General features: G+C 39.9%; 2 protein-coding genes across 4 annotated transcripts in view; one reads left to right on the forward strand and one right to left on the reverse strand.

Annotated features, from left to right (window-relative positions):
- Nucleotides 1-27,769, forward strand: part of CENPP (centromere protein P) — a 286,318-nt gene that overhangs the window by 149,150 nt on the left and 109,399 nt on the right. The window lies entirely within an intron of this gene.
- Nucleotides 10,433-27,769, reverse strand: part of ECM2 (extracellular matrix protein 2) — a 42,022-nt gene continuing 24,685 nt past the window's right edge. For 2 of the 3 annotated variants that reach the window (XM_019033343.4, XM_055349881.2), the window contains exons 6-10: nt 26,337-26,472; nt 21,896-22,053; nt 18,872-19,011; nt 17,087-17,413; nt 11,678-12,844 (exon numbers count right to left, since the gene is read on the reverse strand). In XM_019033343.4, the coding sequence (XP_018888888.2) occupies nt 12,676-12,844; nt 17,087-17,413; nt 18,872-19,011; nt 21,896-22,053; nt 26,337-26,472 (930 nt within the window). In that variant the 3' untranslated portion in view covers nt 11,678-12,675. Of the gene's footprint in view, nt 10,515-11,677; nt 12,845-17,086; nt 17,414-18,871; nt 19,012-21,895; nt 22,054-26,336; nt 26,473-27,769 lie in introns of those variants that run through there. The other variant, XM_019033344.4, reaches the window with a different exon arrangement.

Consider the following 27,769-nt stretch of genomic DNA (forward strand, 5'->3'; position numbering starts at 1 on the left):
AAAGAGCTTTTCCAGTGGGTTAGAAGACCTGTTCTCTACTGTCATCAAGAATCTGACCATCGTTTGTTCCCTCTCTCCAGAGAAATGGCACACATTGTGTTAAGCAAGGCAGCTACAGTCCTAAAGAATACGTGTGCCTCAGATGTGCATAGCAGCTGGCTATGTGTTCATCCTCCCCTCACTTAAATAAAGTACTCCTCCTTGGACCTCTAGGCTGACAGTTCCAGGCAGCTCGGTAGTCCCATTAGTGGCCCTCTGTAACTCAGGCCCCATCCTAGCCCTGCAGCACCTTAGGGAATGACGGCCCTCCTGTTTGGTTTAGAATGCTCATATTCTCATTTATTCAAGTATATTTTAGTTGCAAATGTATCTGTTAACTGGATGAATTGGGAACATAATGAAAATATGAACTGGATTTTTAAAATCTTTGTATCCAGAGCATCTAATGTTTGCCTAAATTCCTTCAGAACACAGTCATAAACAGGAAGCCCTTGGGTCAAATTCAGTTTGTCCTGCACAATGTTTTGTTTCTGAACTGTTTATTGAAGTGTATGTTACCAAAAAAAAAAATATCATAATGGTACAACTCAATTAATTTTTACAAAATGACCCCAATCAAGAAATCCCAGCCTCACACTCCATTCTCATACATCCAGAATCCCTCCTCATACTCCTCAAGTCACAGCCTGAGTTCAGCACCATAGGTTATTTCCTGAACTTTATATAAATGGAATCATACTGTGCATTCTCTTTTGCATCTGGCTTTTTTCATTCAGTGACATGCTTTTGAGATCCATTCGTGTCATTGTGATACACAGTAGTTCATTCTTGTCACTGTGTAGTATTCTCATACATGAATAAGCCACAAATTGTTTATATATTCAACTAGATTAATTACCTTTTGGAGAGGTACTATGAACGTTCCTCATTCTGTCATTTGGGGGTCATGTGTATGTATTTTTGTTAGGTGAAATTGCTGTATTTAAAAATAAGATTTCAACTTCTCTTTAAAAATTAGGCTTTCCCAGTCTGTGATTTCTGGTTTTGCATGGCAACTGTTGTCTCTGGGACATGTGTTTTTCTCTTCTATACTCACAGGATGTTGTCCACGTCACCCACCCAAGCCACTCCTCAGTCGAGTTGCCTGCATGGCCTTTCTGGGTGCAGTTTTGCCACCCATATCTAGAGAGATGGGAGGCAGTTCCTGTAAGATTGTGTTTCTAAAGATATGTTACAGCTACTTTTCCTTCTCCCCACTGTGAGACTTAAGCTAGTCTTCCTCTGATATTTTGCTTTGATCTTTGGTCAGAGGGCCTAGGGAAAGAAATAGGCCCTGGAATAAGATGCTGGGGTTAGGGGTAGTATATTTGGCTTATTCACTCTGTTCTGCAGATAATGTGGTAAAGGTGCAGGCCTCAGGCACAACCCTCCACCATCTTGGGGCTGTGACATGGAAAGCTTTGCCTCACATTTGCCAGAGATGGTGGTGCAGCAGGCACGAACATGCCATCTGGGAAGAAACTGGAGTTTATCTCCACCCTTTTCCAGGTTATCATTCCAAATGAAACAGTGTACCTCTTCTTCCCTCAAGTATTGTGAAGAGAAAAATCTTCCATTTTTGTTTCCTAAAGGGGTCCTATGGAGGGGACCTAGTTCTTTTCTCCATGCTTTTTTTATTGTTTTATTTTTGCCTCATTGAGCCTTGGTCTAAATATTGAAGAACTAGTTGCATTATAACAGTATATTTAGGAATCACAAGTAATTTACATGTTGCAAACACAAAGATAAATTACAAAACTGAAAAAGTAATATTCTCAGTACTGACAGTTTATGAATAAAAATATTGATTGCCATAAAAGGAACTTTAATGCAAATTTATTTTCCTTTGGCCTTATATATGCTAACCATCGTGAAAATAAAAATAAATTGCCTAATCTAAGCTCTCGTATGATTTCTCACACCCTTTCTAGAACTTCTCCTGGTCTAGACATGGACAACAGTGGTCAAAGTCCAAACACAAATAAGAACAGGGGAGGACCTTGGAAACTGTCTCATGCAAATAAAAGATTGATTGATTGACAGAGTCTCACTCTGTCACCCATGCTGGAGTGCAGTGGTACAATCATACCTCAAACTCCTGGGCTAAAGCAATCCTCCCATCTCGGGCCCCCAAAGTGCTGAGATTACAGGTGGAAACCACCTGCACACAGCCCAAATGAAAAGGTTTGATAGGTGAGGCAGGAGCTATAGGAGCAACATGTGTCAGGAGTATATTGTGGGGCACACACACACCTGCCAAAAAGTAGGCAGTTTGAATTTTCTGATGTTCTTTTGCCAGTCTGTGGTGTCCTTCACATTCTAAATGAATTGGAATAGATTGTACAATGTTCTTTTATAGTAGTAGCTACAAGAAAGGCCGTCCACCAATCCATTCATTCAACAAATAGTGTAAGTGCTATGGAGAGAAGCAGGATAGGGGTGGGGGTGTCAGGGGTGCCCTCCCTGTCAGGTGACAGTCACAAGACCTGAGGGCTGTGAGGGAGTTAGCCGTGCCATGCAAACACCCACTTTAAGAATGTTCTAGGCCACTGAATTCTAGGATGTAAATATGCATAACATAGGGTTTTTTTGTATAGTAGATGCTTAAAAAAGCTTCTGTGAAGGGATAAATGATTAAGATTTCATGGGTTTTAATGTTCAAGTGTCCCTCATGGTGGACTAGGCACTTCGGTTTCTGATGAACTTATTTTATACCGTAGGTTGTGACCCAGGGGCAGTATTCAACATGCAGATTGTTTGGAGCATATAGTATTTTTAAAAACCAGGACATTTGATATCGAAGTCCAAATTTACAATGTATTTGGAAAAATATGAGCTGGAAAAACTGACCCTGATGTCCTATGTAGCAGCAATTTGCTGAGCACGTAGGCCCTCCATGGTTCTCTGCTGCCCTGACCTCCTCTTACCCTCTCCTCACAGCTCTTCCTGTTGCAGGGACTGGCTTCTGCTGTGTCATGTGGCTGAGCTCACTCTGTCATCCTACTTGAAGTTTCTAGTTCTGAAAAAATGAATTATAATAAATTGTCACTAAATGTTCATTCCGTTGAATTATGAAAAATGAAGGACTTATACAATTTTGTTTATTATATTTTGCATGTGTCAATTTTTTTTTTTTTTGAGACGGAGTCTTGCTCTGTTGCCCAGGCTGGAGGGCAGTGGCACAATCTCAGCTCACTGCAACCTCTGCCTCCTGGGTTTAAGCAATTCTCCTGCCTCAGCCTCCTGAGTAGCTGGGATTACAGGTGCAGGCCACCACGCCTGGCTAATTTTTGCATTTTTAGCAGAGACGGGGTTTTGCCATGTTGGCCAGGCTGGTCTCGAGCTCCTGACCTCAGGTGATCTGCTCGCCTCAGCCTCCCAAAGCGCTAGGATTACAGGTGTGCGCCACTGCACCCAGCTGTGTCAAATATTTTTAACGAATGTCTGAAGTCAGTTTGCTTTGAGGAATCTGTACAAGTAATGGTTTGTTTTAAATAAATTTCTTACCTCTTTCCACTGAGCAGACCTGAGAGCAGTGAGCACATCTGGTTTCCAGATCTGTGTTTCTAAATACTGTTTCCCACTAAGGGAACCAGGACTCCTTGGAGAAATGGCCCACAACAGGTCTGGGCCAGAGAAGTAAAGGTTTCTGAAAAAGTTTTCTTGTACCAAGAAGTGTGAAAGTTTGCAGAGTTTACCAAGGACTCAGAAAAGGAACATAGAAGCCACCATGAAGGGGCAGTTTGAGCATCTCAAAAAGAATAAAAACTGGATTATAACACATACAATACTAAATCCTTTTTATAATAACAGAGAAAAGAGGGTTAAAAGGATCAGAGTTTTTCCTTACAGAAGAATGTCAACTAATGAATGCAGAAGGAATAACAGAAAATCACCACAGTGAAACCTCCAATATAATAATTGATTTAAGGAAAGATAATCAAGGGAAGCTAAAACAATTAAGTCAGCATCAGCAACACAGTGAGATCCTGTCTCTACAAAAAATAAAATAGAACAGACATGGTGGCACACACCTATAGTCCCAGCTACTGGGGAGGCTGAGGTGGGAGAATCACTTTTGGCTGGGAGGTGGAGGCTTCAGCAATCACACCACTGCACTCCAGCCTGGGTGACAAAGCCAGACCCTGTCTCAAAAAATAAATAAACATATAAAACCATTAAGTGAAAGTTTGCTCGATAGCAAGAAACTGTACTTTGAGTACCCATACAACCATTGTGTTTTTCACTTTCAGTACAGCATTCAGTAAATTACTTGAGCTAGTCAGCGCTTTATTATAAAATAGGCTTTGTGTTAGATGATTTTGCCAACTGAAGAATAATATAGTATTCTGAGCACATGTATATAGCTTAGGCCGAGCTATGACATTAGATAAAGTTTAGGTGTATTAAATGCGTTTTGACCTATGATATTTTCAACTTACGGTGGGTTTATCAGGGTGTAACCCATCATAAGTCAGGGAACATCTGTATTATTCATTGGTGAATATAAGTGAAGGGTATGTAGATGCTCATTGTGAACTTAAACTTTTCTGTGGCCTTGAAAATATTACCAAATAAAGGGGGAATAAATGCTAAATAATTGGAGCAGATAAGGCAGTTTGCCTTAAATTAACTTTAACTCTTTGATTTATCCTTCACTCTAGTGAAATATTTACCGCCAAATTTATTTTAAGTTAATTAAGTTGTTATGTTAGACAGGGATTCTTAACTTGGGTATATGAATACTTAGAGAATTTGTGGAAAGACTTTATGAGTCTTTTGATACATGCCAAGTGTTTTTATATATGTATTTTTCTGCATAGAGGATCCATTATAGTTTTCACCATATTTTCAAAGGGGTCCATCCTTCAAATAGTTAAGAACTGCTGCCCTAGAATAGATTTACAGTTTATAATGTATTCTTTATTCCTAGTGTCACAATACTAGTTAAATTCACTTTCCAAATGATTCACATATAAATTTGATGTTTGTGAATGTAATTCCCAGTTTAGGCAAAACAATGAACCTTCAGCAGATTACAACTTATGAAAAGATTTGCTTATATCAGTTGATAGTTTAATGTAAGTTTATTTGACCACAGAGATTCTGTTACTTAGAAACACACCAGGACATTTTAATAACATGATGTATTCCTTTTCTTTTCCAAACTAATACGTATTTAGTGTAATCACGTGTTATTTTTAATACAGTCCTGCTTTCCCCTGCGTGGATTCACATTCTTCACATTTTATACAAAGGAAAAAATATGCTAGACTAAGTTTTGATTTTATCCATTTTCATATAGAAAAGGGAACATAACTTCACAGAAGAAATGGTCATGCCTTTATGATTTAGTTGTAACACCACTAAAGTTTACTTACTGAGTTTAGAACATTTATTCCTTTGCAAATAACAGTATGTGACAGACTGAAATCCAGCCGGGCTTACAGTCTCGAATGCTCCTGTTCACCTTGTAATAAAAGACATGTCATAAGCTGAAGCCTTATTTAAGACATGTAGAATCAAACATGGACTAATTCAAGATTACACAGTTTACAGTAGATTTTCCTCTGAAAACCTTTTACAAATGCCTCTGATTCTGTTGGACTAGTTTCAATTGAGCTGATGGTCATAGGGCCAGAAATGAATAGGAAAGGAACAAACTTGCTAGGGAAGCCTCTGCCCAAAGTTTGCTACGTGGGCTACAGATGGAAAGGCCTGGGTTTGCCAGTGCAGACTGTCTTGCTATACCGTTGGTGACTCATTCAGCGGTTATTTCTAAGGGAAGAATTCATTTATAGGACAGGCTCATTGATCAGATACTTCTCTAGTTTGGCTGACTGTTTTAAATACAATTTTCCCCCTTTTTAGGTATTATAAGTAATCACAGTGAATCACACAGATCCAACTTAATTTTCTTTCCTATGGTCAGGATTTTTTTTTTTTTTAATCTTATGATGAGATGTCATTTACACTCTTTGAGTTCCAGTTTCCTCACCTTCTTGGCTCCCTCAGCCTGGAGATCCTGCTCAGATGTTCGTGTATACCATGGTTCACTCTGTTCCGTGCCATGGACATGATCATACAGTAACACAGAAGAAAGGCAGTCAAACTCAGGTTTTGTTGTTAATTTCCCACCTACTCCTCAGGAGAGCCACACTGTTGCCAAGGCTGCAGGGTCCCCGCTGGACCCCCACTGGCCCACAGAGTCCAAGGGGTTTACTTCTGGCCCTTTACAGAGCATGTGTGCAGAGCCCTGTCTTAGTGTATTAGACCCACTCCTTTTTCCACTATATTTAATACCAATCTAAGAAATCAGTTATTTTAAATAATTAATATTCACCATACTCAGAGGCCTGGAAGCCTTGAGCAAGTTAAGTAACTTCCTGCTCACCAGTTTCCTGTAGTCTGTCCCTGGAAACATTGACACTCACCTTTATTATGTCTACCCTGTGCCCAGCACCTCCACAGGATATCAACTTGTTTAGTCTTCCCATCAGCCCTGGGAGGCAGATGTTGTTTCCTGATTTTGTGCACGAAGAAACTATAACTCTAAGTAACTTGGCCAGGTCCATGGCTAGTACTGATTCTAGTTCAGAGCCAAGATACTGATTATTGTTTTTTTAACTACAAGAGATGAATCTCCATGTTTCACAGACTTTGGGGGCTTAAGGCCTGTAATGGTCATTTGGTGTTAAGTTAGAGCTGGGCAGAAACTTATTTTCATGGGTACTTTTAATATTTTTGAATTTTAAGTCTATCAGGGATCTGAATTTACGTTCAACCATGGATAGATAAATAGTTCAGTCATCTGTCAGTCTGTAAATGTTTCTGCCATGAGGACATTTTCTATCCTTTTTCTAAATAAGGGAAAGAGGTGGAATCAATATCATAAAGGGTTTTACTCCGCCCTTTGAAGTTTCACTTCAACAGCAGAATTTGAGTATTTCATTCTTTTAAGTCAGCATCTTAGGAACATAGTAATTTATGGTATGTTTAAATGATGGCTTTGGAAGGCATAGTCAGTGTTGCTATTATGCAGAGCAATCAGATTGATTACTAAGTATTACCAGTTGTCAAAGCATAACTTAATTGTTTAAAAAATTTACTTAGCTTTCTGAGGTCTTTGTCAGAAATGTTAATAACATAAATGATTCCCTTCTACTTTTGTGACCCTGTATAAATCTTTTTCTGCTCAGTTTCTAAGTTTTTCTGTGAAAATCCTTAAATTTTGCAGGTTCCTTTCTTTTTTATTTAGGAGTAATGTCAACTTTGGATAATATCAACTCTTTGGGTAATGTAACTCATAAGCTGAACCAGTTTTGACTGGGAGATAAAGGAGATGGAACTCTTTATTCAAGAGACATTTTAGCACCTACTTTGCACAAATTCAGGGGTTTAAGAAATGAGTTGTCTCTGTTAAGTTTTACAGTCTTTTTGGAGAAACAAGCTATACCGCTCAACCCAGCTACTGTACAACACCCATATACACAAAAAAGTAATCAATACCTAACTAATAATTCCAGATAATCATTATGTAGGACCTAACTAATAACACTAAAGAGATAATCACTACAGACCTACCTAATAATACCAGATCTGTCCCGGGTAGCGGCACAGGCACTGAATAGTGGGGGTTTTGTGGGGCTGGGGGTCCTGAGGAGCTAGGCTTTTAGGTGCAGTTCATCCTGTGCTTGGAAGCTGGCTCTGTAAGGTGAAAGGCTCAAGTCAGATGGACACTGCGGTGAACTTGGCTTCTGTGTCCCTCCCTTGAAGTTGAGGATCGGCGCCCATCAGAGATTGGCTCAACTGCCCTTCTCTTGTAGGCCCCTTCAGGTATACTCCTTGCCTGTGCATTCAGCTTGGACCCCATACCTTCCCGTCTTTACTGTCCTCTCCTTGTCTTGCCTGACCCCCATGGTGACACCCCAAGTTCAGCATTCTCTCACAGATGGCCCCTGGCTCTCAACTTCTTAGCAGCATTATGAGAATCAGAGCAGTTTCTTCTTTGGTCCCTTTTCTGTGTGCCCCTTATCTGACAAGATAACTATTCACTGAATTCCTTTTGGTGTCTCTCGTATCTGTGCTGTGAAGGCTCTCACTCTCTAGATTTTTGCAGTGAGTAATTCTTTTTCCTTTCTTAAACTGCTGCTTTCATGGAACACTTCTTGCTTCAGCATTTTTCAGTGGTATGCTGCATTTCTCATCGCCTTGAATCTGGTCTAATTCCTGGCCTGAGGAGCCCTCGTCTTGCCTCTCCTTTCCTGCCATAGTGAGGCTAGACTCCTGACCAATGAGCCCAGACGTGAGTCCCTCCATCTGCTTCCCTCACTGATTCACATTCCTGTTTCAAGGTCCATTGATCTTTCTCCTCTGAACTATGTGTATGTGTTGTATGGTTTAGTGTTAATTATATCCTGTATTATATCACAGTCATCTTCTGTTACTCCCCACCTAAATCAGTCAAATTAGAGAAGCCATTTTTGCCTGAAGCACTATGCCTAACACAAATATGCTGCCAAAAATTTGGGGTTTTATCCTTTAGCTATATACCTGTAATTTGTGGCTTAAATTTTCATATACTTATGCCGAGTCTAAAATAATCTTAAAACAAACATTGTCATAATTTGTTAACATTTCCAAGTCACTTTAAAGATTTATACTACATATTATTAAACAGTTACTGGAATAATTATGTGTGAGTGGGAATAATCATCTTGATGACCCCTGGAGGTGTCCGTGACAACTAGAGGACACTGTGCATATTTCAACTGTACAACATTGTGGGTAGTTTTTTTGTGTTTTAATGAAAGCAGTCATCTTAAGGAGTAATTAACTTTGACTTAATGAGAATGGCTTCTAAGGAGATGTACGTGGAGCCATTTGATGATGCCATTTGAAGGAGAGGTGGTTTTGAGTATCTTTCTCCCCTCGTTGGCAACACCTGCCATACCACATGCCCTATACCCTCCGGTTGAGCATCAGCCGCCCAGGTTCGGACCTTTTATTAGGCAGCCTGCCACTCTTGGGTCCCCTAGACTTTCCATCCAAATTCTAAGGGAGAGACAGCTTGGTTCAGCAGGAGGAGCACCAGCCTCAGAGTCAGAAGGTGCAGGGGAAGTCCAGACTCAGCCACATATTCCCTGTTGTTCTCATGTGCCACCTGCCCTCGCTGAGCCCCAGCGTCATCACCTGCCCTGCAAGGAGGTTGGTGAGCTTGCAGCACTGTGCTCGTTCCTACAGAAGCTTGTCGACTAGCCATTTAAGGCGGTCAGGGGCCCAGCAGTCTGCTCGGGGCTAATCTCACCCCACTGCACTGGTGCTCAGAAGGAAAAACAGGCAGCCTCTTCCTAAGGCCAAGCCTCTTCAGCCTGGATGCTCCAGGAATGTAGCTGGAGCTGGAGAAAGGGAAGAGAAGGCTGCATGTTCTTGATGGATTTTAAAACCTAGTGTGTCATTTAGATAGTACCTAGTTTGTTGATTGTAAGAAGAAAAGGGGGATGGGAGTGAACACTTTCTGATGAGAGCAAAGCTGCTTTGTTTGAAGAGAGAGGTCTGTTCACTTCCTTATCAGTGACATGAAACCCCTAATGAACCCTGTCTGAAAACCACTGATCTGTCCCAAACATGTTATTTTATAATTGAATCAAATGAATCCCAAAGAAGTAAAATGACTGCATAATTATTGAAGAACAAGATGGGCTCCCAAGTCTCTTGGTTCCTGGTGTAGTTATTTCATTATACCAGGTTCTGCATGTCTTTCACTAAATAATTTCTTTAGTGCTGCTTATAATATTCTTATTGATAATAAGCCAAATCTCAAAATTATACTGTTCCTTGTATATATATACAAAGACAAGACACACCATTAATATTTTTAGATCATGGCTAGACCAGGACTTCTTTAGTGTATATGTGTGTTAGTAATTATAGTGTAATTTTTGAAGCCAAACAGAACATCTGTTTTTTAGTACATTATATTGTGAAGAGTGTTTGCTATAAGGACATTTATCACTTTGTTATGGAATTAAAACTTCCCATCTAGAACATCATGAAATTTCAGGGCTGAACAAGTTCCATGCTAGCCATATTTTAAAAATTATAAAATCAGTAGAAATAAGTACAACTTCCACTTAAGAAAAAAGCTTCAATCAGTCATTCTGATTTTCATTTTTTTCTTGGGATTTTGCAGCCAGAGCAGAGTTGAGAAGCGACATGCACAGCAAGCCCACAGTGCGTCTGCTCCACAGGCACCGGTCTGGATCTGCTGTTAATCCAGGCCGTTGAGGGTGGCCGTAGTCTCCTGGCGGCCCTCAGGCCCCAGTGTGCTCATCGCATTGTCACCCATTTTTCTGACTGCACAGCACTTGCCTGCTTACTTGTCTGTTTGATTTCCTGCTTATTGCCTCTACCAGAGAGGAAAGGCCACATCTGATCTGTTTGTCACTGTCTCTAGAACAGCATCTGAAACACAGCTGAATAAAGTCAGAGTAAGAAATGAATGAATGAATCATTTAGTATCTGTCTGTGTCATCCCAAGATGCTAGTTCTGCTGACTCACCTTATTCAGTTTGAGCCCCCTTTAATACTAATTTTGTTTACAGCTTAGATTGCCTTAAACCATTTATGTCAATGTGTTTATATTCATATATCAATAAGTATTGCACAAGGGTTGTTAAATGGATGTGTAACCCTATCTTCTTGTTTTTACCTGTCTCTTAAAGTCAACCTGGCCAATTTAAAATTAGTAATGCTCCTTCATTCCTAAACTGATTACGAAGCTCAACTTTTGTTCCATAAAATTCTATTTTTCTTCCTAACAACCTGCTACGAGTCTTTGACTCTTGAGTCTAACAGTTATCTTCATATTATTATTGTTGTTCATGTTATAATCTCTGAATCCTACCTATTAAGAAAGTAGGCTTAGAAGTAACATTATGGAATAAGTCTTGCCTGGTGCAGTGACTCATGCCTATAATCCCAGCACTTTGGGAGGCCGAGGCGGTCTTATCACAAGGTCAAGAGATTGAGACCATCCTGGCCAACATGGTAAAACCCCGTCTCTACTAAAAATACAAACATTAGCTGGGAGTGGTGACGCATGCCTATAGTCCCACCTACTCAGGAGGCTGAAGCAGGAGAATCGCTTGAACCCAGGAGGCAGAGGTTGCAGTGAGCCGAGATTGCACCACTGCACTCCAGCCTGGCGACAGAGTGATACTCCGTCTAAAAAAATAATAATAATAACATTATGGAATAAGTCAAACTTTTCACACTCATGAAACTGAAAGTCACCCATGAAATTGTCAATTGTGGTTGGCTATGCTGGTTCCTCTCTGTTTTATATGAGATAATAACTGCATTCATCATCCACACCATACTTTCCAAAATGCTTTACATTCTTTTCTAGTTCTTATAATAGCTTTGTGAAGTGGGGATGGAAGGTTCCTAGAGTGGTGAAAGAACTATTAAATGATTAAATAACTAAAGCTTAAAAAATTAGAGAAATCTATGCAATGAGGCCAACACTGGCACTTAAGTTCCTAGCCAAGACATAAAACTGAGAATAACACAAGAAGTCAACATAGTTTCTATATGTGTCTTATAAATTACTTTAGCAATACAAAGATAAAAATCATTATGTTAGAAAATTTTAATATATGATTTTGGTAGGGCCAATACATAGTAAAGACATAGCTTTATTTCAATTGAACCGAATAAAATGATGTATTTCAGTAAATTAAGGCAAAGGAGATAGATGCTATGACCAGTGGTGCAAAATTTTTCAAAAATTTATACATTAGATTTACCTTTACAAGGTTATAGTCAAGAATAATTAATTTGTATTTTAAGCAAACTCTACTGCTTTTCAAAAAATGTCTTAATCTTGAGTGAGGAATAGTGAAGGTAATCTTAATATACTGTTTAACTTTAAAAAATAATTTTAGAATTATAGAAAAGTTTCAAAAAGAGTATAGAATTTATGCACACCCTTCTGCCAGCTTTCCTTAATGTTAACAATGTACATAACCATAATATGATTTTCAAAACCAGGAAATTAACATTACAGTAGTGTTTTAATTTTACACATGTAATTAATGGAAGAAATGAAAGCTACCCCAATACTCAGTTAAATTTATACCAGTAATTATAGCACAGGGCCTTACAAGAAATTAACAAATTATTGTTTTAATAATAAACAACACATTCATAAATTCTGCCTGCTTTTTTTGTTGTCATTATGCTTCTTAATCTTGAACCAAAAGATACATAATTTTTAAAGGGACTTACAGAGTTCTCAGCTAACACCAGTACTCAAGTTGATTATAAAGGCTGTGTTTATTTTGTTCCAGATTCTTCTGGTCTAGCTCAGTATGCATAATATCCTATTCTAGTGAGATGGCCTCTTTCTAGAGGTGGGAAACTGAGAGATTTTACCTTTACTATTAATAAAACTCCTAGAGACTATACCTTTTAGGTATATTTTGGTTGTTCATCTGTGTGTTAGTGAATCAGGTTGACTAGCATATAATGATACTGAGTATAACAGGAGGATTATGTCTCTCTTATTAATGACAAATGCAGCTACTACAAATACATGAGTAAAGTTTATAAACAGCAAAGGAAAACTTGGAATTACTTGATGTTTTGTGGTTTAAGAACGATACTTGAATATGATCTTATGCATGAAAATGTGTAAGATGGTATTTCTCTAATTTTAATATAATTGTTTTCGAGATGAAGATGTTCCAGATTTGAGTCATCATCCTCTTCAGCATTGCAAATTTCTTCTGGAAGAATGTTCCTAAGGAAAAATAGACATGCAAGTCACACATGGTCCCAGTAATAATCTGCCTGTAGGAGTTAAGTTTAACATTTGTTAAAAAAATTTTGTTCTTAAAATAAAGTTGGATCCTTATAGACCAGAATAAATTCCAACTACGTCAGGGATTCAAATGTGAAAGATGAAGCCATAGAAGTACTAGAACAGACTGGTCACACCCTCTGACTCGGGAGATTCTTTCTATATGTGATTTGAAAACCAGAAGCACTGAATGAAAAGATTTAAAATTTACTGCTGGTTTTAAAAAGAAAGTGCAAAGTTAAACAACATGACAAAGAAGGAGAAAGTAACTTATATCGCAGATACAAAGGCTTCCTAAGAATCTAGGAGGAAAATGGAAAATGCTCAGTTTCATTCAGAAGAAAAATGTAAATTGAAACTTTACTGGCATACCACTTTTTATTTATAAGGTTTGCAAAAAAAAAAAAAAAAAAAAAAAACCAAAAGCTCATTAACATATTCTAATAGTGAGCCTGGACCGATCAAATACCACTGAAGAGAATGCAAAATGGTGCGCCCCCTCTGGAGAGGAATTTGGCGATATCTAGCAAAATTACATATGCACTTTACCCTTTGCACTCTGCATTCCCACTCCTAGGATTTTATCCCAAAGTTAAACTGGAAAAAAACAAAATGACATTTATACAAACTTATCTTTTGTGGCATTATTTTTAGTAGTAAGAGTGGAAACACATGTCTATCAATACGGAACTGATTGAATAAAATATAGTATATCTGCATAATATTCAGTTGTGAAAAGGAATGAAGAAATTCTCTACATACTGATGGGGAGTGATATACTGATACTTTTAAAAAGTAAAGGGTAGGCTGGGCGTGGTGGCTCACACCTGTCATCCCAGCACTTTGGGAGGCCAAGGTGGGTGGATCACCTGAGGTCAGGAGTTCAAGACCAGCCTGACCAACATGGATAAACCCCATCTCTACTGAAAATACAAAATTAGCCGGGCATGGTGGCGTATCCTTGTAATCCCAGCTATTTGGGAGGCTGAGGCAAGAGAATCGCTTGAACCTGGGAGGTCGAGGTTGCAGTGAGCTGAGATCACGCCGTTGCACTTCTGCCTGGGCAACAAGAGCAAAACTCTGTCTCAAAAAAAAAAAAAGAAAGAAAAAAGAAAAAAAGGGTGGAAAAAATACACATACCCCTAAGGTTTGGTTTTTTTGACCCCTCCAAATCTCATGTTGAAATTTGATCCCCAGTGTTGGAGGTGGTGCTTAATGGGAGGTGTTTGGGTCATCGGGGGCAAGTCACTCATGAATAGATTGATATCGTCTCTAGGATCAGGGGAGTGAGTAAGTTCTTGTTCTATTAATTCCCATAAGAGCTGGTTGTTTAAAAAAAAAAAAAAAAAAGTCTGGCACCTCCCCATTCTTTTTTGCCTCCTCTCTTGCCATGTAATCTCTACACACTCCATCTCCCCTTCCACCATGAGTGGAAGCAGCCTGAAGGCCCTCACCAGATGCAGATGCCAGTGCCGTGCTACTTGCACAGCCTGAAGAACCATGAGCCAAATAAACCTTTTCTCTTTATAAATTACCCAGCCTTGGGCATTACTTTATAGCATCAGAATTGGACTAAGGCATATAGAGAGAGAAAACTGCCCTTTTGTGTAATAATTTGTATAATAATTATGGATGGGGATGGGGAAATATGTATATGTATGTAGGCTTTTGTTTGCAAAAATAAATACTGGAAGGATAAACTAGAAATTTAAAAATTTAACCTATGGGAAGGATCATATAGTGTATAGACAATCATAGACATTGGGGGAGGGATAGCATTAGGAGATATACCTAATGTTAAATGAAGAGTTAATGGGTACAGCACACCAACATGGCACATGTATATATATGTAACAAACCTGCACGTTGTGCACATGTACCCTAAAAGTATAGTAAAAAGAAAATATATATATATATATATATAAAAGACAATCATAGAAGTAAGACTTCTCTTAATTCAACTTCTTACACAGTTTTGACTTTGGAATTAAAAATATTTAACACAGTCAAAAATAATATTAATTCAAAAAGAAAAGAGCAATTTCTAAAAACCAAAAATAAACTAAATAACATGTCTGAATATTAAGTTGTTGACATATTACAGAGGAAACCACTGTATTTCAGCTGTACTTCTTTAGTGGAACTTATCCTAAAGACAAATAGAGCTACCAAAAAATAATAAACTTCAAGCTTTTATTATGAGCAGTAATAATGATGTCATTTTGAAACAATTGTTTACATATTGTAAGATCATCCAAGTTAATATTGTTGGGAACCTAGATTTTCAGTGTAAGAGAAACAAGTTTTAATAAAAGGAATTAATATTCAATTATGTTAAATTTGATTTGGGAATGTCAGTCTGAACTTACTTTCTTTTCAAAATATGGAATTTCCTGGCAGTCCACTGAAAGGCCTCAAAACAATAGCAACACAATTGAAAGGACCACGTCTCGTTCCCACTTGGGGCTTCTCAATACTATTCCCCAAAGAAAGAGGCCAGGCTCTTTGGAGGAAGGTCTGCAGTAGGTAATGCAGAAAGTAAGCCTGAGGCCCACGTGTGCCCAAAAGCAAGTGAGCAGACACAAGAGCCAATTTGAATGGCGACCATTGTCCAGATGACTGCAATTGATTGAAACATAACTGCTTACATGAAAGCCTAAGTATATATTGATTCACCAGAAAAAGAGAGAACCCTAAAACAAAATAAAGCAAAAACATTCAGGCTCCAACTTCTTACTCCCACTGGTGGTTTAAAGGAAAGAACTGAGCTTTTTTCTTGCCTTTCAAAGTGACAAAGCAGCCCTAGTTGATGAGCAAAAAATTTTTTACAGAGGAATTCCAGCTAATAAGCATGAGAAGCATGGCAAAAATAGAAATTCATCATTTTGTTACCCCTAATGAAATAAGAATTCAAACAACATTCATCTGTGAGTGAAACCATTGGTTCAATGATGGAGGAGTAAGTTTGTCTTAGGAGATACCAGGCTGTGACCACCTCAATCCAGTGATCAATTTTAGAATCAAAAAAGGTGGGACAAACATTAGACGCCTTCTGATGCAATGCAGTATGAAGCATATGGCACAACCTGTGAAGTATTTTTGCCAAAAAATTTTGAAACTGAATTTTACGAAGCCTTCCCAAACCCCCATCTCTTTCTCCAGTACCTTTAAAAACACGAACTATTCTGTGTTTTTGTTTTGTCTTTGTAGGCATTTAGTTTATTTGGACTTTTAGAGAAGGGGAAAGACTAAGAGGTGTAATTCTCAGGGACAGAACAACAAGGTTATTGTCTCCCTCACTGCCAATGATAAAGACCTTACTAACAAAATATTCTGGATTAATTCTCAAGACACTCATGCCATCTAGGCAGGAGTGATGATTCAGTATATAAGCTGAACACATGCAGAAAAATGTGTTCCCAAAAGTAGGGAAAGTGAGTCTCAATAAATGTATTCAGAAATCTGACTTCAGAAAAAACTAGATAGAAGCAGTTTTAATTTTAGCATATATTTAGGTTTTATGCTTTATAGATTAGTTTTATTTATTTACACATGGAGGTGGGAGTAGTAACATAATCTATTGCTTTGAAGACTCATTTGAACCTCTCTCTAAAGTTCTAAGTGTTATATATAATAATCTGTTAATCTTTTTTTTGAGATGGAGTCTCACTCTGTCACCCAGGCTGGAGTGCAGTGGCACCATCCCAGCTCACTGCAACCTCTGCCTCCCAGGTTCAAACAATTCTCCCACCTCAGCCTCCTGAGTAGCTGGCATTACAGACACGCACCACCACGCCCTGCTAATTTTTGTATTTTTAGTAGAAACGAGGTTTCACCATGTTGGCCAGGCTGGCCTCAGACTCTTGAACTCAGGTGATCCGCCCGCCTTGGCGTCCCAAATTGCTGGAATTACAGGCGTGAGCCACTGCACCTGGCCAAAAGATGTTTTAACTATGGAAATTTATAAACATGTGCAAAAGTAGGAAAAACTTATAATGAATCCTCACATACCTGTCATCCACCTTTAGTAATTACTAACATTTGCCAATCTTGTTTAATCCAACCCCTTAGCACCATTTTTTTTTTCCCTTAACGTAAATCCCAGAGATCATGTCATGGTTGTTTTATCATATATTTTGCCAACCAAAATTTAAACAGATACTTGAAAAAGCCAAAATTTACCTTATCTTGTTGTTGTTCAGCCTCAGAAAATGTAGTGCTTTCATTTCTTGTATCCCAGGTGGTATAGATTTTAAGTCATTGTGATCCAGAAATAATTCTCTCAGGGAATGATATGCCCCATAGAAGGAGACACGGTCCATGCCATCATCAGCAAGTTTGTTAAATGACAGGTACAAGTATTCCAGGCCTGGTTCCATGTGGCCAAACACATAGCCAGGGATCCGTTCAATCTGGTTCCCAAGGAGTACTAGGTGCAGCAAGGACTTGGGTAGATAGGAGGGGACGTGATAGAGCTTGTTGTAGGAGAGATCAATGGATTCTAGATTTCTGCAGCAAAGAAAAAAGTAAACAGGGTAGGGACATCAGGATGGTGATCATCAGCTCTAAATTTTGATAAGGCCAGTCTTGATGCTGGTCCATTTTCCTATAAGCACCCAGTTTGTAGTGATGATTCCAAATAGGAACTTTTCCAGACATAGCCAGCCCTAGTCTCTTGCACCAAGCTGCATGTCCTTACCAGGGTGCCATACTGCCTCCCAGCTTTATGAGTCCATGCGAGAGGAGCATCAAAGACTAGGAGGGAAAAACTCATATCCCTAGAGGCAATACTGAGGCCCAAAGACTAAAATATCTGTATGGTTGATGCGTTGAATCCAAAATGAAATCCCGTGAATCCCAGCATACATCTAAATGCCTATCTGTAAAGTTGTCTCTGGTTCCAGCAAGGAAGTTTGGTTTGTTTTGGCTTGTTTTGGTTCCCCTTCCCCTACATTTTCATTCCACATTTGATTTGATGACCTGGCACACCTGGGACTTGAGGCGAGCCTGAGGGAATCTAGAAAATGCTGTTAATCATCTAGAAGATCTGGGGAACGTGGTGAACTCACTGGCTTGTTTCAGGAACCCCACCTGAGTCTCCTAAGGCTTCTGCCCCACACCCTCTTTTCACCTGATGAAGACTTCTCTGCCCACAGTGGGCTCAGTGCCACATGCTGCTGAGCCCAATTGGCCTCTCCATCCTGCTTCTGAATGACACGTGTCCCAGGCTGTGCTACTTAGGCACATAGTTCCAGGACACGCAATCCCAGATCCCAGTTGTCTGCTGGATTTGCTGCAGGGCTTGCTTCTGACTCCCTCCCCCTTCACTGAAAGCTATAGCCAGAGGCTGCTGATTCTTGTCCAGGAAGACAGAGTCTACTTTTGGCCTGCACTGTTAGGCCAAGCATTCTTCAGTCTATTTTGTAAGAGTTGAGGTGAAGAAATAGTTTGGAGAAAAGAAGGCTGTGTAGTGTAGGAGAACAGGCCTGGGCTCTGGAGCCTGGTGCTTCCACTTAATGATGATGAGGAGAAGGAGTATGGCAGATTTCTTTCTCACTGTGTACAGGGGAATAATCCTTCATTCAAACCTCCTGACAACCTGTGAGGTAGACAGAGCTAGAGTGGCATTTGACCACTAGTGGGCAGACCTCGAAGTCAGACATCTGGGGCTCAGTTCTTGCTAGCTCAGCACTTGGCATATGATATGGTATCCAGTATGCAGTATGGTGACAACAACAGTAGTTACTGCAATAATCCTAACACCAGTCATGCAATGCACGGTTGGAAACTGCATGAAGTAGCCCACTTTGGGGATAGGGTAAGGGTTCACTAAGAAACGATTCTGTCTCTGAGGCCTTCAGTATCGTCACCTCCCTCACTTCTCCCATTCCCAGTTTCCATACTCTGTTTAATAATAGCGAGAGGAAGAAATAGTTCAATAAAATTTAAATTTTAGCATGTACTTACTCTTGATTTATCCAGGCTAAAGGAGCAATCCTATTTTCTTCAATTTTATTATAACGTAGTACAATGACATTGATCTTTCTGGTATGATTGAAACAAATTTCAGTTATTTCTTCAATTTGGTTATTTTCTAGGTATAATTCCTATAATTAAGAGAAAAGACTATTATTTTATTTTTCTTTTGTGTTAGTTGATATGTTCAATTTCATGGAGACTAAAATAGTGACATAGACTATTATCATTAGTATTATCTAAAGAGTCTTAGTGCTTTTTCAAGTAAGCTCATATTTTTAAGTTGTCTTTTTTTTTTTTTTTTTTGAGACAGGGTCTCACTTTGTCGCACAGTATGGAGTGCAGTGGCACAAACACAGCTCACTGCAGCCTTGACCTCCCAGGCTCAAGTGATCCTACCACCTCAGTCCCACAAGTGACTGAGACTACAGGTATGCGCCATGAAGCCTGGCTAATTTTTGTATTTTTTGTAGAGACAGGGTCTCACCATGTTGCTCAGGCTGGTCTCGAACTCCTAAGCTCAAGTGATCTACCCGCCTCGGCCTCCCAAAGTGCTGGAATTACAGGAAAGTTGTCAAATTTTATAACTAATTAGTAAAATAAAACACACTGCCATGGTTATGGAATCAAATGAATTTTATTTAAAATGTATTAGCTATAATATGTTGCAAGAAATGGCATACCAAAATAATTATACAAGGCTCTCTATTTTATAATACTTATTCACGTAAATTATCTCATTTGGGCTTAAAAACTCTGAAAAGTAGACAGAAATTTTTATCTCTACTTACCAGTGGAGTTAAGTTGGGCCTGGAGAGACAGGGAAGCCCACCCGTGGTTACATGACTCATGCTGAGAGGGGCTTGTCCTAGCCGAGCCTCCAGCTCCCAGGCTGCCTGTTTCCTACTATTTCATGTGGTCTATAATATTTTAGGCTCATATTTTTAGATTTGCTTTTGTTATAATTAATTAAAGTTAATTAAGAGCCTTAATTTACAACCAAGGAGAAGTTTTCTAGAACTGTTAATAAGTTTTTAATAGCTAGCTGCCTTCAAGTTAAGTTTAGTTGGCATTAGAGGGAGTTTTTCACTAAAGGATCTGCGTTATAAAAATTCTGCTTGTTCTCTTGTTAGAATTCAGAGGTAAAACTGGCATATATCTTTAGTGTCACCTTCTATTCCACCTGTGAGAATTTCCCTCTTTGTTAATTTTGGTATTTGTTAGAAATTAGTAAAGCAATTTTCAACTTTTTGCTTTTACCTGCATATGTATTTAGGAGGTGAGCTAGATCAGTAAGAGACTAGTCAAATAAATCCTGGCACACCTGTCCATATGTTGAAAACTCTGCAGCTGTAGGAAAGAATGACATGAGACAGCCTTGAGGCTGCATGGTTAAGTGAGGCAGGTGTACAGCAGTGGCTTTAGAAGGATTTGTAGTATGTGCCATGCATGTGTGCGCTTGTATGCCCAGTGCTTTCCAGACTGGTAGGAGTGGATCCCTTTGGAGAGAGAGAAGTCAGTATGGGAAGCTCAGTCTCACAGTGGGGCACGTTGCTCTTTTGTATTATGCTCATTGTGTATGTATGTGTTTTAACATGTGTATGCATTATCTATTTAAATTTTAATTTTTTAATTATTCATTCTGGCCCTGTCCCACAAAGAATCTGACTTAGCATATCTGGGGTAGGTCCAAGAGTCTGTATTTCTTAAGAACCCAGGAGATTCTGATGGAAAGCCAGCCTACTGATAAATGTCAGTGTTACATAACTCTGTCACTTAATCTGGAAATAGGAATAAGAGGAAGGGTGATAGCCATGACAGCCACATAAGATCACAATAGATGACCCTCTTTTCTGGCTTGCTGGGGCTGCAGCCGGAGAATGCTCCATCCTGACTTCTGGCTGGATGATCATGTGGTATATAGGAGAAACGGAGCTTAGTAAGGAAACTTGGGTTCCCATGGGGTCTGCCAGTATGTACAGACTCTCTGGACCTCAGTGTTCTTTTTGGCGGGCCGGGTCGGGTGTGGTTTGTAGAGACAGGGTCTCTCTGTGTTGCCCAGGCTGGAGTGTAGTGGTACGATCCTAGCTTACTGCAGCCTCAAACTCCTGGGCTCAAGTGATCCTCCACCTCAGCCTCCTGAGCAGCTACGACTACAGGTGTGCACCACCATGCCTGGCTATTTTTTTTTTAATATATTTTTTAGAGACAAGGTCTCACTATGTTGCCCAGGCTACTCTCAAACTCCTGGCCTCAAGCCATCTTCCTGCCTCAGCCTCCCAGAGTGCTGGGATTACTGGCGTGAGCCACTGCACGGTCCACCTCAGTGTTTTTAATGCAGGAAATGAGGGGTGTTGACATTCATCAGCCAAAGACCCCCAGGAGCACATCCTGCAGCAAGGAGACCACACATCTGGGGACCTGTGGGGCATCTCTGGAGGATAATGAAGCAAGGCTGGGGTTTGGGGCCTGGAGTTAGTCACAGGACAGTTTTGGTAGGAACTGGGTGAAAACTTGTAAGCTACAGAGTTGCTGAAACAGTCAGAGGCCTTCTTTGTACAACACTTGTATCCATGCAAGTTACTGTTAGGTCAGAGTGTCTGTCATTTTGCCTGGAATTTGTGAGTGGACACTCTTTTACGGTTAATACCTGTTTGAGCTTCTGTGATAAGCGTCACATTTCTAGATTGGGGCAGTTTACGCTGTCTTGAGAGTCAGAGTACCTCATGGAAGTTGTGGTTTCATTTAAATTCTCAATTCCTTTCTCCCATTTCCCCCAAGAGCTATCAGAAGTACCATTTTTCACTTTATCAGGTGTGTCTACTAGTAATTATAATTTCGATTCAGAATTTTGTATTGCTTGAAGAAAAAACAATGCTTAAATTATAGGAAATTCTGTATACAGCATGAAACTAGAGTTTAATTTACATCACAATAGTCTTAAAATATATTTTGTTGTAGTATACCATATTTCAAATATAATACATTTAAAACACTAAAAAAATATATTGTTACCTCAATAGAACCAGGAAGACCCTGCGGTATAATTCTAAATTTATTTTTTCCCAGACGCAAGTAGGCTAGGCTCTTCAAAGGTTTGAAAGCTAAAGGATTGACATTGGCTTCACTGAGATTGTTTCCTTCCAATTCTAAGGTGACCAACTGATTTAAGTCTATAAAAAATAAAAGTATTAGAATATTAGGATAATTGAAAAACCATGCAAATTTTTGTAGCCTTTTGAAATGTCATGTGAAATGGCCGGTTTATTTGGAGGGCAAATACAGTTTTTTTTAAACCTTTGTATCCTCCTATAAAACCTTTTCCTAAGTACTTTGTACATCCCAGATGCTCAATTCAACCAGAACTAAATGCATGGTCCAGTAGTGAGGCAGACCCGAAAAAAATCATTGAAATGCTAGGTGCTAACAATATGTGTAAGGAACAGAAGCAAGAGAGAAGAGAGGGAGGGAGATAGGAAAGAAAGGCAGAGGAGTTTCCATAGAAATTGTGGTGGCTGAACAGGGATTTGGAATTCAGGTAGGAAAGGAAGAGAAAGTTGTGGACAGTCATTGGAAACATTGCAAAGACATAGATGTATGAAGTGGCAGCATAATAGGCAATGGGGTGGGTAGAAGTTTAATGCAATGAATGATTTCTTTTTCTAGGACACAGAAAAGAACACTTTCCCTGGCTCACCCTCAGTCTCTGAACAAGGGAGTCAGAAGTAAACCAGAACAGTGAATTCCCATCATAGTTACTCACTTGTTGGCACAGAGTGCAGCCAAATGGAAGCTTTGAAAGAATGATGATCAAAAATTCTCCATGCATTCAGATTGAACTAGCGAGAAAGACCTTTATACAAACAAGTTTTTTCTACTTTGTTTCTACTAGTCTCAGGAGTGGTATGATCCAGGTCAAATGGAAGTTCTGTGCTGCAAAATGGACAGCTCAGCAATGATAATACCCAAAGGCATCTGAGTCAGAGGCTCAGGGTGTGGCCAAAATTCCCAGATTAGGGGATGTTTTCTATTCAACCCCCTTCATGGGCATTGCACCGAATGCCATGTGGGACTCAGTTCTGCTCTTAGGCAACAGCAAAGACGGTTGCATCAGGAATAGAAATAATAAATGCTGGAAGATTAAAAGAAGAAAAAGCAGTGTAGATGTGAGTGGTATGAAAGTGCCAGGCTCCTACAGACAGAAAGATTTAGATAGAAGGAGGAACTTCCAAGCTGAAATAGCCAGCTGAGCACATGTAGGTGAAAGAACATGTGGGTTTGCTCAGGGGGAGAGGAGACTAGCCCTGGAGTGGCTGTGCACAGTGGAGTGAAGGTTGGTGCTCAGAGAGAAGTACACTGGGAGGTTTACATTTTTTAAATTTTATTTTATTTTATTTATTTTATTTATGTTATGTTGTGTTATGTTTTATGTTATGTTATGTTATGTTATGTTATGTTATGTTATGTTATGTTATGTTATGTTATTTGGAGACAGAGTCTTGCTCTGTCGCCCAGGCTGGAGTGCGATAGCGTGGTCTTGGCTCACTGCAACCTCCGCCTCCCGGGTTCAAGCAATTCTCCTGCCTCAGCCTCCCGAGTAGCTGGCATTGCAGGCCCCCACCACCACACTCAGCTAATTCTGGGAGGGCCTTTGCACCCTGGACAACAATGTCTGGCTCTCATTCTCTAGGCAGCAAGATGGGGATGGCAGGACAAGGGCCACATTTTACAAAGGTTAACCTGGTGGTGGTGCTCAGGATTAATGGAAGTGCTGAGCAACAGGAAGTAGCCAGGCCAGCCAGTAAATTGTGATAAGTGGTTATATTTCCTCATATTCTCTTTCATTTCCAAAACTAAAGGTACTGAGAATCTGACATCTTTCTCTAGTACATAGGTGAAGTTTTGAAATGCAGTGGAAGTTTTTCATTGAAAAATAGATAACAGAAATGAACTAGTGGCCAATACATGACTGAGAGAAAAAGAGAGAAACAGTGCAAATTCAGGACACTGTGTTTTCTTTTGCAATTATTCTCTGGTATATATAGGAAATAGGAGGTAACAGGAAATAGGATGGAGCTAGAGAACGTTTCTTGTAGGTGAGACTTGAGGTGGATGTTGAAAGGATTCATGGACAGGAAACAGGAAGTCTTCCATGGTGGGTGGTACCATGACAGGCTGTGGACATGGCAGGTGCCTCGATGTTCCTGGCAGGCAGCATCACATGGTCATCCACTAGAGCAGCCTCCAGGGCTCCTGATTTAGTTGTTTCAGTCATTAGTGACAACAAAAATGCTTTTAAAGCGTGCCTGGTTTTCCTCCGCTGTCCCTCCCTCCACCTTTCACACCTCTCTCTCAATTGTAAGTCCTTCCCTTTCTCCATAACACGTGTGCACATCTCAGGTGGACTCTGCTCCTCCTGCAGGTAAATTCCCTGCCCTTCAGCAAGGTGTGTGCAGCCCCTTGTGCTGCTCTTTGCCTGCCTTTCACCTTCACTGTGCCTGCTTGCAGCTCCCACCGTATCCAAAATTGTCTCATTTATTTGCACCTTTGTGCTGTTTTCTCTCCCTGGAGTGCCCTCCTTCCCCCTCTCTGGAGCTATAAGCTGAAAGGTCATGAGTGAGGAGCCACCCCAAAAGAGATGACGGGAGAGCAGTGGGCCACCTGCTTCCACACAGAAGCAGGGTGCCCTCACAGCACTCCTGGCAGCCAGCCTGACCATCCACAGCATCAGGACTCCCAGCCAGGGGGAGCCCAGCACCTGAGGGGCCAGTACTGCAGTAGCTCTTAGAACTCAGCCCACCCAGGGAGTGCAGCCGGGGGTATCTGAGCCTGAGGACAGAAGCACTGCTGGCATGGGGCTGAGGCTCCTCGGGTGCTCGGACTGTGGAGAAAGGTGGGCTAAGAAAGGCAGGCAGACAGCCCGTTCACCCTGCCTTCCTGTCAACACTCTCGGAATCTAGAAGCATTTGTGAGTGAGGGAGGAGAAGAGCACTCTGGAAGGCAGTTCCAGGGGTGTGTGAAAGCACCTTCACAATCAGGAGTGCATGTTTTATAACATCTCGTTTTGATAACCCAACTAAAAGTGTGACTGACTTATAGTTCATATACAGCCTGTTAGTACAGTTGTTCTAAATTGCTGACACCCTTTGGTCTTCAGCAGTTAGAAATTGAATTTTCTAATGTCTTTCCCATTTGGCAGTCTGCATCAAAATTTGTGTTTATTAATGTTTTTCTGTGTGTCCTGAAATCCATCTGGAAATTGAGTATTTCCATAACTAATCCTCAGATTTGGCAATTCTCATTATTATTGTTCTTTTCTCAATACCAGAAGTGTTTTGTTCCTGTGAAGTTTTTTGGGAGCTACAGGAAATAATTGAATTGTTTTATTCCTTTAAAGGCTTTGTTTAATAAATAACATAATAAATAAAAACATGTTTCAAAGCAAGTAAACAGACAGTGTTGAGCACTGTACCTCAAGAGCTATGCTAGACTATTAGGAAGATAAAAAGAAAAGGTAGGCAGTCCTTGTCTCAAAAAAGTACACAGTATAATCAAAGGCATTAGCTAGAATTCATGAAAAGTAAAATGTGATAAAGCCTCTTCTATAAAGAGTCACAGTATGACAACTTCAGCTGTCTAGCACAGTCCCGAAACAAGCAGAAGAGGGGCCATTTCCAGCAATGTCGAGTGCACAGAACGTGGGGCATGCTCACTAAAGGCTGTCAGAAAGCTAGGCCATGGTGGGAGCCTTGCATCCACATGCCGTGGAGTGTGGAGTTAGCAGGACTTCAGTGACATATGAGTACAGAAGTTCCAGCCCAAGCCCTCTCAGGCAGAAAATTGCCAAAGTCAAAGTTAATACCATGAAGAGCATGTGCTTTCTTTGTAGGACAGCATCTCAGCCGTATATGCAGTGCCCATTTATTCATATTTCATGCATAATACCCATGTGCTTAGTTTTGTTTTTAGGTTCCAACACATGATAAATGAAAATAGCAAGGTGTATGGAGGCAGCAAGAGTTGTGGGTGGGGTCTGTTAACCATCAGAGTGATAAAGGAGATCCAATCAACAAACATGGCACTGGTTAGTCGCTACGAAGAACCGACAAAATTGTCGATCCATAACACAAAACACACGGCAGTGCAGGGAATATTTAGCATAATTCTTCAGATATTTTGGATTTGTAGTAAATTTATTGCCTTGTGAATAATAAGAACCTGGAATCATTGAGAAACAATGTTATTCATGGGTAAGGTACAAAGACAATAGGCAGTTTAAAATTCATTTTACGTTTTACCAGTCAATAGTTAAAAGAAGTTTTATCAACTCAAATGGTTAAGTGACCTAAAAATATTTACTATTTATTCATTTGGCAATACAGTAAATAAAATTTCTACAGGACTATATAGGAAAGATTATAAGGAAGCATATCATTGAAAAACAAATATTAAATACCTGATAAACTTTCTTCATCGATAGCCTGAAGATTATTCTCATTGATTTTAAGTTCTTCTAATGTAGATGGCAATTGTGAAGGAATCTGTATCAAATTATTTCCATCCATATTCAAACGCATTAACTTCTTCAGAAGCTTAAAAAGCAAATCTCAAAGTTACTTTTTTATCTAGTCACAGCTGTGCAGTCACATTTCATATAATGGTCGTGACTAAAAGTCTCACAAATCTGTCCTTCCTTAGGCTTAGACAGTAATGTCCAGGCCACACAGCAAACCCCTTATTCCCCCTGCCAGGTTGATATTGATCCTGGTAATAGCATTGATTCTCAGGGATTTTCAGCAGACTACATTTGATTATTTTGTAGCTTACTCACCACGTTTATATTGCAGCTTTAGAAAGTGAGAGAAAGCTGCCATAACTACTGGATTGGTCATTCTTGCTAGATCTTAAGTTTCCACCTTTACAGCAATAGACAGAAATTTTATGAAATCATGCAGTAATCTGAAGCTGTCATGGATGCTAACAATTAAGATAGCAATCAGTCCTTTAAACATACTTGTAAACCTCAGTTTTTTATCTACTCCAGAAAGGTCATAAAATAACACTAATTACTGTGGAAATTTTTCAAAACCAAGGACTACAGATATCACAAGCTATTCCAATATGGCATCCAGTTGACTGTCTGGAAAAGTGTCTTTTTCACATTTGTAGTTGTGTGTTCATTGGTCAAACCTAGCCTGTACCACCACAAGTGGGGACCTGTGGTTGGGTAGGTTTTAGTAAAGTCCCATGGAATGATTCACTTCTCCAGTGATCATATTCAAATTTCAACAGTTTCGGAATGGGACAGAGAATTCCAAAGCAAGAAAAGGAGGTAATCTCTTACAATGTTTTTCTCTTGGACAAATAGGAAAAGAACCCCCTAATGCTAGCCATTTTCTAGAAGAAGGATGGATAGCATGAAGTAGATCTAGGGTGTGAATGTAGAACCCTCTTATCTGCCAGCCTAGATTCCAGATAAGAAACAGGAACTGAGAATAGAAGAGACCAGTGATTTGTCTGAAGAGTGGGTGGAAGACCCAGAAGACTGCCCAAGGGAGTAACAGTTTCACTTAGTGGAATATAGTGTGCTTTATTTTTGGCTTTTCAAACACACACATTTATGAGTTTTTGTTTACAAACATAAACCCCTTTTCTCTTGGCTCTGAAATTCCTTGAATTCTCTCTTCTTTTCTCCTTTTTGTTGTTTGAGACAGGGTCTTCCTCTGTCACCCAGGCTGGAGTGCAATGGCGCGACCTCGGCTCACTGCAACCTCCGCCTCCCGAATTCAAGTGATTCTCCTGCCTCAGCCTCCCGAGTAGCTGGGACTACAGGTGCATGCCACCACGCTCGGCTAATTTTTTGTATTTTTAGTAGAGACGGGGTTTCAC

The sequence above is a fragment of the Gorilla gorilla genome, chromosome 13 (genome assembly GCF_029281585.2).
Source record: "Gorilla gorilla gorilla isolate KB3781 chromosome 13, NHGRI_mGorGor1-v2.1_pri, whole genome shotgun sequence".
NCBI lineage: Eukaryota > Metazoa > Chordata > Mammalia > Primates > Hominidae > Gorilla > Gorilla gorilla.